The sequence below is a fragment of the Periplaneta americana genome, chromosome 4 (genome assembly GCF_040183065.1).
Source record: "Periplaneta americana isolate PAMFEO1 chromosome 4, P.americana_PAMFEO1_priV1, whole genome shotgun sequence".
Classification (NCBI taxonomy): domain Eukaryota; kingdom Metazoa; phylum Arthropoda; class Insecta; order Blattodea; family Blattidae; genus Periplaneta; species Periplaneta americana.
This window is the reverse complement of record NC_091120.1, coordinates 173,413,540-173,427,913: the sequence shown is the minus strand read 5'-3', so window position 1 is coordinate 173,427,913 and position 14,374 is coordinate 173,413,540. Positions and strand designations below refer to the sequence as shown.

Here is a 14,374-nt window from a genome sequence, read left to right as displayed (position 1 = left end):
CGCATATCATATATATTATTTTAATGTACCGAAGTATGTTCATAGACATCTATGACGTAGTGCAGAGGGCGGCCACTAGAGGGAACCCAAGAGTTGGAGCTTAATCTGAGACGATTCTATCCGGCGCCGGGGTTGTATCCGGTGTGGCTTAGTGGATAAAGCATCAGCACGTAGAGCTGAAAACCCGGGTTCAAATCCTGGCGCCGGAGAGAATTTTTCTCTGTTCCATTACTCTTTCAACGCATTTCTCATATTTATTCTGCGTTTAATTTCCTTCCAAGTATCATTTATATTTGTTACTGTTGCTCCAAGATATTTGAATTTTTCCACCTCTTGATAAACTTCCAATTTTTATATTTCCATTTCGAACAATATTCTGATCACGAGACATAATCATATACCGGTACTTTGTCTTTTCGGGATTTACTTCCAAACCTATCTCTTTACTTGCTTCAAGTAAAATTGCCGTGTTTTCCCTAATAATTTGTGGATTTTCACCTAAAATATAGTCACATCATCAGCATAAACAAGGAGCTGATGTAACCTGTTCAATTCTAAACCCTCTCCGTTATCCTGGACTTTCCTAATGGCATATTCTAGAGCAAAGTTAAAAAGTGAAGATGCATCTCCTTGCTTTAGCCCACAGTGAATTGGAAACGCATCTGAGAGAAACTGACCTATACGGACTATTTTAATTAATCAAACTAGTTTCTTGGGAATACCAAATTCAATAAGAATATTATATAAAACTTCTCTCTTAACTGAGTCATATGACTTTTTGAAATCTATAAATAACTGATGTACTGTACCCTTATATTTCCATTTTTTCTCTCCAATATCTGTCGAATACAAAAAATCTGATCAATAGTCGCTCTATTACACCTAAAACCACACTGATGATTCCCAATAATTTCATCTATGGAGTTAATCTTCTCAAAAGAATAATGGACAGAATTTTGTACGATGTCAACAAAAGTGATATTCCTCGAAAGTTACTACAGTTAGTCTTGTCCTCCTTTTTAAAAAATAGGTACAATTATGGACTCCTTCCATTCTTCTGGTACAATTAATAAGAATAGTGGTTGTTGTCCAGAGAAAATGAGAATATTCCTGCTTCATTTCAATACTATTTGGAGAAATTTACATTGATGTGTGATTTTTTTTTTTCTTGGGTTATTTTATGACGCTATGTCAACATCTCAGGTTATTTAGCGTCTGAATGAAATGAAGGTGATAATGCTGATGAAATGAGTCTGGGGTCCAGCACCGATAATCACCCAACATTCGCTCATACTGGGTTGAGGGAAAATCCCGCAACAAAAACCTTAACCAAATAACTTGCCCTGACTGAGATTTGAACCTAAGTCACTTGGTTTTGCGGTCAGATGCGCTAACCGTTACTCCACAGGTGTGGACTTGATATGTGATGCTCAGCGCAAATATAACAAATAATAAATGGCTATTGTATGGTAATAAATTAATTCTACATAATAATTTCCTCCCACCCCACACGCGAAAATAAATATTCTTCTTCTTCTACTCTTCGCGGTTTAGGCTGTTGCCTGTTCTGTCTTCACAGTGTCTGTCTCCATCTTCTTCTTGGTCTTCCTACACTTCTTCTTCCTTTAGGGGCATAATAGAAAGCAGATTTAGGAAGTCTGGTATCTTCCATCCTCTCGACATGTTGTATCCACTTGAGTTAATTGCTTCAACTTGTAGTTCTTTTCTGATGTCATCATTTTTAAGCATGTTCTCTCTCGTACTTTCTTTAGTTTTCCTCAGAAACTTTTTCGCAGCTCTGTGGTTTGGTTATTGTTTCCTGCGTAGGTACCCAATTTCACATCCCTAGAGTAACGTAGGAACTGCCATAGTGTTGTAGAATTTGATTCTTGTTTCGTTTCTTACTTTATTCATTAAAGTTTTATGTATACTTCCGCATATTGTTTGATACTTCATTAATTTCTTATCTGTGTCTCTATCTTTTTCACTACTAATTTCACAACCCAAATAACTGAAGGAAGAGACTTGTAGAAAAAAAAAATTAAACATCAAAAGTTTAACATTTAAAGTAACTTTAAGAGATGACAGAAAAAGCAAATTTATAAAATCTTTATTTGTTCTTAAGTTTTAAGTAGTGCTGAGATTCCCATATACATATGAACAAAAACCTACAAGTTTCAGAAATGAATATCCCATCTCTCACATTTTTTCATATTAGAAAAATTACGGATATTTTACGGGATAACTTTATTCTCAGAAAATGGCCTAAATTAAACACGTGTATTTTCTTCTTCACATTGAATGATACTTACTGGCTGCAGCAATGAAACCATTGTGGTAACGGAATGTCATTAAAGGTTCTGGAAGGTTGCGTAGGTAAGTCTTCAAAGCACTGGTGATGGTCTTGCTTTCCCACTCGAACTGATCCTCTAGAGCATTCATTTTATCTGCTTTCCGACGATCCAGTCCCATTGTCAGCAACTTTGAAACTTTTGAGCTCACCCCCACTACTCTGTAGAGTCCTTGCTCCTCGAGACCTGTGAATCAGTATGAAACATGATTCTAGAAAAGGATGAATTGAATCATTCACCCAAACAAAATTGCAACCAACAAGAAGTAAATTTTACAGGAGAGAAAAATAAATGTAAAAATTACAACGTTGTTCTACTAAACAGTATAATTTCAAACATCTTTAACGGTGCCAACTGTTGATTTAGGCAAAAATAAAGTTTCCCATCGCATGCAGGAGGACAGACATAACACAGTTCTATCACAGTCTAATATATACAGTCACGAAGCTCAATATGTAGTAAATATGCATCCATAGATAGTTGCTAATCACTAGGATTGCTACTATCGCTTCATTACAGACAATGCGAAATAGTACCTGCACAGTCTATTGTTCCTAGTACCCTCATAAACTCAAGCTTCGTGACTGTATATACTAGACTGTGGTTCTATCTTTAACTCATATTCATTAAAAATGTTGGTTATAACGTTGTTCAATTGTAACATCCAAACTTATAAAACTAAGCACCAGAGATTCAACACTAATCATTCAACTACAACTTATCATTCACGTATCAGATAAGCTGAGCCTTCTTATTTCCTATAAAAATTGTAGGTTTGTAGAGGTATTGACCAGCTGAATTAATAAATGAGCTGTAATATGCTTTGAGACAAAATAGCGGATAATTTGGCTTTTTTCACATTGCATTTAGGTAGTCTATAACAAAATACTTTTTTTGCACGATCGTGTTTTTTGCTGTATTTAGAACTATTGTTGTTAGGTCTTGAAAGGTAGAATTCCCACACAGAAACTTACTGCTAGGGAAACCATTCCTCATAACCAGTGGCGGCTGGTGGTTTGAAAATATGGTGGTGCACAATGGATATCGAAGAGGAGTTAAACATACTTTACTTTAAAATTTAAAACCGTGTATACCTGAGGGCGTATACATATAAAGCTAATTTATATGCAATTAATAAGTAAAATAACTAAATATAAGCATACCTATTTATACAGAAAGTCCAAAAGTGGAAGGGGTCGTGAACGGAGCTCTCTATATTGCGATTTACACTCATGAAAAACATTTGAGCAAAGAATCGTCATCAGAATGCTACCAAGTACCATGTGCAATGTTTTCGTTCATAAAATTCAAATGCAGCTTTCATAGGCTGTCGGGAGACAGCAGCACTTATTGTCAGAACGACAACTCTTAGAACTTTAAAGCAAAATACAAGCTCCTTTATGTATTGTGCCGTTTGTGTGCATGCAGATTGAGAAAGTAATGTGCGAAATATGCGACTGTTCGTTGCACAAGCCGAATGAATAAATTTTTCATGCTTATTACTTCGGACAAATGTCTAGTTGAAACTGATACTTTCCAGTGAATTTAGTTTCTTCTGCACTGACGTTGGTGTCCATGCCAGGGAGTGCAACCGTTCTCAATGAGGAAAGCAGTAGACCACGCCTCTAACCCCCCTGTCCCCACACTAGCGGAACATCTCTATAAACTACCTTCCCTAGGTTTTCAACATCTTTGCAAACCAAGAGGCTCTGAGGCTCCTGCAGACGTACAAAAAAAAAAAAAAGACGCCAGCTGCAGATAGTCATGAATGAAAATTGTAAAATAAAATTATATTTTTAATAGTAACAAAGCCGGGAGATTAGGAAAGTTACTGGGGGGGGGGGGGTGTACAAACATGCAACCACCTTGAGAAGCCGCCACTGCTCATAACATAAAACTATACTGAAATAGATCCATTACAGTGCACTTATTGTTACTTATTTACCATTACAGTGCAGTTTTGCGAAGGCTTTGTAATAATATTGCTTTAAATTTTCAATGCAAAATATATTGTATCTGCAATTTTAAAAATACGATCGTGCAAAAAAAATGTTGTACAATACACGTTTGTGAAGTGTATATTAAGAAAATCTCGGAAACTGAAAAACGAGCATGCTCTTCTCGTTTTTCAAACTTCTCCTCGATTTTGTAAAAAGCACTTCCCAACCATATATCATAATATGCTATTAAAATTCTGTGAACTTCATTTATACACAAATAATTTTTAGAGTGAACAAAGAATTTACGACACAAATACATGAATCAAAAGTTGAATTCCTATGAGTTAAAAAGCAATGTGAAGGTAACACACTGACGTAATTCAAACAGACACACACCTCTGTTTTCTAGTACTTCAATACACCTCTTCACAAAATTGAAGCCCGTTTCATCTAAATTCCTTTCTTCTGGTTTTGGAACTTTTCCTGGCATGGCGTAAGTCTGAAATGCACACAACATTCATTAATAATGAGCCAAATGAACACTTCCACTGAGTACGATAGGCGTCTAAAAGCCATAGTGAATGTTACAGGCAACAATGTTACAGTCTGAGTGCCACATGCATAACCATGAAAATAACATACAGAAATCATTAGTGCAAACTGTGAATGTAGAAGTCAGAAAATTAGAGAACACTGAAGCTATAGAAAATACAACAATTTCCCACCTTCTTAATATTCAGACATGAATCTATAAACAGTAATAAAGTAAATCTTCCTCTCTCATGACTGTGTATGTTATTCAATATATCCAGCTATTAAACTGCTCATACCATTTAAAACGGTTCAATTGAAACATTAATTTGCAGTTAAGATATTGATTATGCAATTTATTGTACTGTTTCCATCTCTCGTTGTTAATAACATAAGTTTTTCTATGATCAGCCATAAAATGGGTCTTCTATTCTCAAAGAATGTACCTATTGTACGAGATACTTTACATTTAATAGTTTATCCAGTATAAATAAACACACAAATGTAAAATAAAATTGTGAATTATAACTTATCGGACAATAAAAGGAATATTAAAACACTATCAAATAACCTCTCATCTTTCAAGATTTTAATTTTTCTTTAATCACATTTTTAAAAGTTTAAATTTAAGTTACATTTTATTTAACGATCCTCGCAACTGCCGAGGTTATATCAGCATTGCCAGTGTGCCGGAATTTTGTCCTGCAGGAGTTCTTTTACATGCCAGTAAATCTACTGACACGAGTCTGTCGGATTTAAGCACACTTAAATGTCATCGACCTGGGCCGGGATCGAACTTGCAACCTTGGACACAGAAGGCCAGCACTATACCGACTTCGCCACCCAGGCCGACAATTTTAGAAGTAAATCTTATAAAATGAATACAGCAAAATTCCTCTTTTAAGCTTTTCAAGGATCCATGGGGAAAGGTGATGTAAATTGAAGGAGTTAATTTAATGGTACAAAATTACAATAATCTACAGATTTCATAAGAACTCCACCCAAGGATACAATTATATTTTTACTAGTTACTTTTAATAAGGAAATCTGATACCACGTGGCACGCTCATATAATATAAACCAGTTGTTTCTAACTGGGGTAGGGGGATTTTTTCATAAAAACATGTAAAATATGATATTTTTTTAAGGTTGGTCCATAGTGACAATTGTGACAGAAAAGGTGCCAGTTGGGATTTTACTCGGGATTATCCTGTTTCCCGATATTAGGCTTCTACATAATTCTGTCAACATTTCTTCATCTCGCCATCATAGTATTCCCTGAACACTGGCTATGCATAGAGGGGCTGGCCTAGGGACGAGTGGGGTTGCCTGCTAGGAGCCTGAGTACACAGTGAACCTTAGTCTTGTCAGTTGGTGCGGGTTGGGAATTCGCCTAGCTTGAGGGTAAGCATAATAGATTTAATAAGGTCGCAGTGATGAGTCATAGTGCCCCTTTCCTTAAATTCAAATTCAATTCAATTCAAGATTGGTACGATATTCTAACTTTACCGATCTGGCAACCCTGGCTGCACGTCAGTCATTCTCTTCTTTACCGCTCGCATACCTATTGTACATGGTGTTTATTGAATGTTACCTTGTGCTGCTTTTGCTGAAAATTCACTCTTGTAGACTCAAGCAAACATTCTGAAGGGGGCAGATAAAAAAGTTAAATTTTTTTCTTCCACCATGTTAATAATGTCAAAAGAAGTGCTTATACAAAGTTTGGCCACTCGACCGCAATTACGAGACCGTCCAGAAAGTGATTTTCCCTGGGGTCGTTTATAGAAAAAAGCACAATTGCATATATATATTTATTGAAACAGATACAGCAATTGTTGCGCTATTTGTCAACATATCCTCCACTGGAATTGAGACATTTGTCATACCATAAGATCAATTTTTGTGTCGTAGAAGTCAGCCGCCTCAGATCAGAACCAGCGTTTGACTGCATCTGCACCTCTCTCTGTCGATCCCATGATATGAGAAATGTATCAATTCCGATGGAAAATATGTTGAAAAATAGCTCAACAATTGCTGTGTCCGTTCCAATAAATTTGCCCAATGAAATTGTGTGTGTTTTTTTTTTTTGTTTCTGTTAGCGGCCCCTGGCGAACTTATTTTTTCATGGCCCTCGTAATTGCGGTCGAGTGGCCAAAATTTGTATAAGCACTTCTTTTGACATTACTAACATGGTGGAAGAAAAAATTTTAACTTTTTTATCTGCCCCCATCAGAACGTTTGCTTGTCAGTTTTTTTTTTTTTTTTAATATTCTTTTCAGTTTTATTTTTTCAATTTTTGCTACGAAAAACCTTTACTATTTTCATTTCCTCGCAGCATACCAGCTGATCATTCATGGCATACTACTGTGTCTGTGCCATGGCACCAGTTGAAAATGGCTGATCTATAAATTCTGAAAATGATGCATCTGAGTGAACATTTTCTAAGTCTGCATTTTTATGTTGGTTCATAGTGGTGTAAATGAAGGAAAACTCAAAATTACTCCAACGTAAATGCTGGGTATACTGAACGGAAACTGAAGGACCAAAAATAATTATGTAAATGGAAACATAAATTGCGGGGTTCTACTGTACCTGAAAGTGCTATAAATAATGATCACATTACAGTACATTTTCTTTTATCATATTTTTTAAGCATGTCTTATTAGAAATAGCATGTAACAATACTATGAATAATGAATATACTACAGAAGCATGTATCTTTTTAATGCAATATAGCTGGATCATGATTTGAAATCACCTGAACCCCAACTATGTTCAATTATTTAGAGATGAACAAAATTAACTATTTATTAATAAACAAACAATTCCTTTATATTATTATTGTTTTTCACAGTTACGTTTCTTCAGATATGGAATGATCGAATTTTCAATTATACTACGGTCACAGAATTACAAAGTAATATTCATATTCACCCTTCAAACGGTCACTTACAATGTACGTCAAATATATACAAGTCAATATCATTCATATTGCATTTACATGGAGAAAAAACTAACAATGAGAAGTACAGTTTTCGTACAACTTCATGAATCTTTTCAGCAACTCTCCTCATATTATAAACTTTTGTATATTGCTGTACAATTCTGAATGTATACTGTATCATCGTCGCCACAGTCGACAACGTCATTTTTTAGTTGCTTATTTAACGACGCTATATCAACTACTAGGTATTGGTGATAGCGAGATGGTAGTTGGAGAGATTAGGCCGAGGATTCGCCATAGTTTACCTGACATTTGCCTTATGGTTGGGAAAAACCTCGGAAAGAAAAACCCAACCAGGTAATCAGCCCAAGCGAGAATCGAATCCGAGTCTGAGTGCAACTCTGATTGCCTTAACTGACTGAGCTACACTGATGACTCGACAATGTCATCAACATCATTATCATTAGGTACTTTAGAACAAGTATTAATCTATAAAGAACTTAACTAACAAACTTTATGGAAATTGATTTTCAAAGGATTGCGATTTCATACACGAGTAAATATAATTTTCAAGATTTAAAATTTAATATATCCATTTCACGTCATTTAAATACAATTTATTCCAGCTCAAATATCTTGGAGCAACAGTAACAAATATAAATGACACTCGGGAGGAAATTAAACGCAGAATAAATATGGGAAATGCATGTTATTATTCGGTTGAGAAGCTCTTATCATCCAGTTTGCTGTCCAAAAATCTGAAAGTTAGAATTTATAAAACAGTTATATTACCGGTTGTTCTGTATGGTTGTGAAACTTGGACTCTCACTCTGAGAGAGGAACATAGTTAAAGGTGTTTGAGAATAAGGTTCTTAGGAAAATATTTGGGGCTAAGCGGGATGAAGTTACAGGAGAAAGGAGAAAGTTACATAACACAGAACTGCACACATTGTAGTCTTCACCTAACATAATTAGGAACATTAAATCCAGACGTTTGAGATGGGCAGGGCATGTAGCACATATGGGCGAATCCAGAAATGCATATAATGTTAGTTGGGAGACCGCAGGGAAAAGACCTTTGGGGAGGCCGAGACGTACATGGGAGGATAATATTAAAATGGATTTGAGGGAGGTGGGGTGTGATGATAGAGACTGGATTAATCTTGCTCAGGATAGGGACCGATGGCGGGCTTATGTGAGGGAGGCAATGAACCTTCGGGTTCCTTAAAAGCCATTTGTAAGTAAGTAAGTAAGTAAGGTTTAATAGTGAATCTAAAAACTAAACTCATATTTCACAAAAGTGGGATTTTTTTTTAAAGTTAGTAAATTAAGTAAATAAGCAATAGATTTAGGTAACAAGAATTATTCAGCACTATTAGCGAAGAGGACATATTCACAACACCACCTCGATGAAACCAGACATTCAATGAAGAACATAAAAGTAATTTTTATGAAGAGAAAATTAAATTAGGCTATACACTGATTACTATCGGAGACTCTTACTAGAATTTCTAAAAACAGAACCAGCCCCTAGTGTAAGAATTTGATGAATAAGAAATGTAACAAAGAACCTGATCATTCTTCAATACGCTTCTGCACTATGAAGGAATAAAGAAGCCTCACTGAAGACCGCGAACCAATGTTATTCAATTTTGTTACACTCGCAGCATGTCACAATGGCACATATGTAAGAGAATTATGATTTAGGATAAACATGAATGAAAAAAATGTAATAGTAAAGAAACCAAAAAAGCAAAAACTAAAAGGTTGCATCTTTCAGTTAAGTTAACCTGTGTTGTAACTGTCACTGCATAAAAGTGGTCCACTCACGTTGCTCTTTACTTTCAGCTCGTGGTTTTCAATTTTCCCCAATACTGCTTCCCAATTAGAAGCATAGGAAAAATTATACCTTTGCATATTTGTATCTTTAAAAAGTTCTGCAAGTGTTCAATCCTTAATATGATATCATTTAAATTCCGTACACTTTAAATATTTAAACAACTTCTGTTTACACAACATATTTATTCTTCGTGTAATATTTAGATAGTAATTTTGATCTCCTAATACCATTTACGATCTGAAACAGCCAAAGTCAACTGTTGGCTCTGTGACGTCACACTTCATTAACTTTTCTAATAAAAATAGCTAGCTGAATAGTGTCCGAAATGTTTGTGCTTTCATCGATCGCCAGTAAATACACCACAAAAGTTTTTGATACACCACCAAGTTGAACTTGAACATCTTCAGTGAAGTTCTCAATCTGCTGCAAAACGTTCTTTGGAGGCTACCTTGTTCCTTCAAAACTGTTGCATCAAACTGGGACTAAATTCCTTATATGCTAACAGTAGACATCCCTTTATTAATTGACCACCCATAAATGGCTTAGAATTTTTTGTGATGAGTAAAGAAATACTGAAATTTAGTTGCACAGCTGATAGAATAATCTTGTGTGTTTGTTAACTATCATTATTTTTCTGTTAGTTGTTGCTGTCCCTTTTCTTCTTCATACCAGTACAGTGAAACTTCCCTTAACGGACACTTCCCAATAACGGACTCCTCTCAATAGCGGACATTTTAAAATTCCCCTGCAAAATAACATTGGCCCTTATGATAAAATTATTCCAAATAGCAGACATTCTAAATAACGGACGTGGACACTGAAATGTATCTCCCAACAACAATTAAAACTTCCAAATAACGGACAGCGTGAAAAAAAAAAATGACGGTTGTAAATTAAACGTAATTCTTTGCAACAAACATTATCGTGCATTTGAAACTTCTTGTACTTTATTGAAGGTAAGGAGCACAGCTGTTAGTTGTGATACTGTACGCGAGCAGTTTTGGAAGTACAGTCACATTAAAAATGTCACAAAAACATAAACGTTTGTCACTAAAAGAGAACGTGAATATTGTAAAGCATAGTGAGAAGGAGAAATTATGTGTTCCTGAGCTGGCCACATAGTTTAATGTGGGAAAAACTTAGGTTAGTGATGTTTATTTCATTTACAAAACATTTACTGCTACAATTTCTCTCTGGATGAATAGGCCTACTGTAAACAATCTCACTGTCTACTGTACTGTACTGTAAAATATAGTGTTGAATATGTATGAGAAATTTTAATGTACTGTCTACAAACTAACGATTTTCTAAATAGCAGACACTTCTCAATAACGGACATTTAATTTTTCCCCAGCGGTGTCCACTATTGGGAAGTTTCACTGTATTTACTGTAGGATATTCTCAATAATAATACTGTATATTAAAGCATTTTGTAGAATGAAGTTCTTTGGAACACGTTGAACATTTTGCATGCTTCTGTTATCAATAAACAGGGACATAATATTTTCCCATAAGGTTGAGAAACTGTTCGGTGAAGACAGCCTTTTGCAGTGCAACGTGTGTGATTCACTCTTGTTGTCAATTTACTATCCTACAATCAACCAGTACAACTAGTTAGACTGCAATCTACCACAGTCATTCTTATAAGTGCTATCATATCACAAATTATCGAGCTGGCGACCACTGATCTATAAAGTTCTCTGATTATGTTCATGAATATTTTATCACACTGAAGGAATTACGTAAGCTGAAGATAGAAGCCAGTTTGCAAATGAAGGATATAAACTAGAAATCATCTTACCTGAATTTTTTCATGTAATAACTGAACAATTTTGTATAAAAAACAAGTGAAATGAAAGTTATTGTGTAAAAAAAGATCAGATGAAGACTTGAAATGAAATAAATCCATTACATTAAACATTTCATGTTCAGAAAGCTTCAAATTATTATAACCATATAATTTGAATAATTCAGTGCAAATGTAACGCAAACAAATTTCATTCAGAGGTGAAACACAAAGAATCTGAACTACACAGAGAACTAGGAAGGTGTGCCATTCATGATATGCTGCAATGTTTAATAATAAGTACTTATAATAGATCTTCAGTAAACATTCCAATTGTGGTTTGTTATTCAGCTTCTTTTTATTACGAACACCAACATCCAAAGAGATGACCAATAGATTCTAACACAACTCTAATCCCAAAGAACATTAGAAGTGCTTGTTATGTGCGTCATATTTAGTGCAAAAACAAACTGCATACATACACAGGGTTCCCACTCTCGGAACAAAATAATGTCTACAATATAATCATATAACATTTATACATACATCATGTAGGCTTCTTCAAAGTACTTTCGTTTCTTTAATTTCAAATAAGATAATTTAAAAGTAAAATTTGTGTTACAATTTATATATATTAAAAAAGAACAGAAGCATTCTCACTAGTAATTATCCCGATCCGTCATAATAAAAGTTTCAAGCTTTTTACATACATTAGCAAGTGACATAAAAGTTGGATTGAAGGGTCAAATTAGGACATATTTAACAGATTTTATTGATATATAACATAGATTCATTTGAAAACAATCAACATGCACATATGCAATTACAGAACTATAAAATTAATACTCATATAAACACTCATTCTTGCAAAAAAGGTTTCAGTGTTTCAGTATACTGATTTTTTTCTGATAGGCACATTCCTCAGGCAAAATCTTGCAATCTGTCTAACTACTGAATTTTTTAAGGATGAACACACTCTTAAAACAAGAGTGATAAGAAGACAACAGAAAGGTGATGTTCAAGACAGAGGATATGGAGCTTTGATTATCGTCATTTCTACTAACCAGAGACCGGAAGTTTAGGCATTATGAATCATTAAAATAGACAGGCAAAAAGGCATCATAAATAGCTAAAATAGGCAGGCAAAAAGGCATTATAAATAGCCAAAATACGCAATAAAAGGCAATTACAAAAATCTTGCACTAAACCCACAATCTTGCACTTTTCACAAAGGGGTTTTGGCAGCAAGAAAAGCTTTATATAAGTCGAATGCAAATTGAGATTTTTGACTTGATGTTGCAATTACTGTTGGAAGCAAAGAAATCTTCTTCCCAGTAGCCTTGGAAAGTGCATTTTTGTGTTTGGTTGTACTGATATGTTGCGATATGAAATATTTAGCTAGCTACAACAACGTCGCAATGAAAACTGAAAGAAAAATAACGTTAGACCTGCACTCATTGTTGCCTTGTCAAATAAACACAAGCAATAAGTAAAACGTTTACTGTTATACATTTTTGCAAGGCAGCACTCATTGTTCCAAAGAGAATATGAACTGACTGAAATACAATAACAGACATTCGGTGAAGTCACTTTCATTGTAGCGGTTATAGAAATAAATTAAAATATACCTGTAGGCAATTTTTAATAATAAATTAATAAATAATAGATAAATAATAAAATAAAGGCAAAAAAATAATTTATTTTGTAAATTAGGCATTTATATTAGAAAAGGCAGAAAGGGGCAACATAAAACTGCGACGTTTCAATCACAAAGGTATAATTCGTACAGAATTACTTTCAAAATGAAGATAGATCTAATACATTTAAAAAGGCATTCTGCCGAAGTTCTGGTCTCTACTACTAACCATTAACTGATATTTAATACCATTAAATTCGTTTTATCAACAAAACCCTACTCATTGTCTCTTTTTTCGTTACGATATTATACAAACGTCTTTGTGTTGATTATTTAGACTGAAAAATTTAACAAATTAATATGTTTCATTTATATCGTCAAAATCGGACCTCATTATCAAACAGTTGCATCGTAGGAGAGAGGGAAGGTTTTGGAAGATATGCCTTACTTCTGACCCTTCAATCTTACTTTGAGGACCACCACTTTCCAAAAATTTTAAGTCAGAAAGTTAGGAATTTGGCAGAGTGGGAACCCTGTGAGCTGTAAGAAAAAGAAGTGGCTCGCTGCTTGCAGATAGTGGATTAAGAAGCTACATACCGCATGCTGCCGACTATCTCCACTTACAGGTTCCTTGCCATCCATCACGTCCATCCACAATTTGCGATCCTCTTCAGACAATGCTTGGAGTGTATACAGCATGCCCGGTCTGTGGAAAATATCACAATTATTTACAATTCCTTTCCTGAATTTCTTCTTCTTCTTCTTTTTATTATTATTATTATTATTATTATTATTTGCTGTGAAGGGTGTCTGGCTTAAGATGATCTTTTCTGTTAAGAACCCCAAATGGCAGTCGCGACATGTTGAAAGCATATATTTCCTTCAACACTTCGAAATCGATTCTTCTTTCATATCATAATAAAATTTTCTCTTTATATTTCGTATAATTATAATCCCTTGAAAAAAAAAAAGTTGACTGAAGACCGTAACAGATTTCCAAACCTAAAACTAGAGACAAAGTAAAAATATCGGTATATACAGCACAATGATGTTTAATATTCTTTGGCATATTGCGAATGATGAGAAGCATTACATTAAGGAAATCTTAATATAGAGAATTACGGCAATTTAAAATAACTAAGAAACCTTGAAAAATCGGAATTATTATATAGACAGGTTTCATTCGATTACATAACCTCTATTATGCTATTTTGTAAGTATTCAGAAGTTACAAAAGGCTACTAAAGTATTTAGAATAAATAATTTATTTCGTAATTTCTCTTAATTCTAGTAACATTTGTGTCTCGTATGCACTTCTTAACACAGAAGAAATAAAACTACAAATA

General features: G+C 34.5%; 1 protein-coding gene across 5 annotated transcripts in view; it reads right to left on the bottom strand.

Moving 5' to 3' along the window:
* The window catches only part of Graf (GTPase regulator associated with FAK), a 432,476-nt gene that overhangs the window by 46,657 nt on the left and 371,445 nt on the right, over positions 1 to 14,374 (bottom strand). For 4 of the 5 annotated variants that reach the window (XM_069824366.1, XM_069824367.1, XM_069824369.1 and 1 more), the window contains 3 exons: positions 13,626 to 13,734; positions 4,688 to 4,790; positions 2,313 to 2,537 (listed from right to left, as the gene is read on the bottom strand). In XM_069824366.1, coding sequence (XP_069680467.1) covers positions 2,313 to 2,537; positions 4,688 to 4,790; positions 13,626 to 13,734 — 437 coding nt within the window. The remainder of the gene's footprint in view (positions 1 to 2,312; positions 2,538 to 4,687; positions 4,791 to 13,625; positions 13,735 to 14,374) is intronic. The other variant, XM_069824368.1, reaches the window with a different exon arrangement.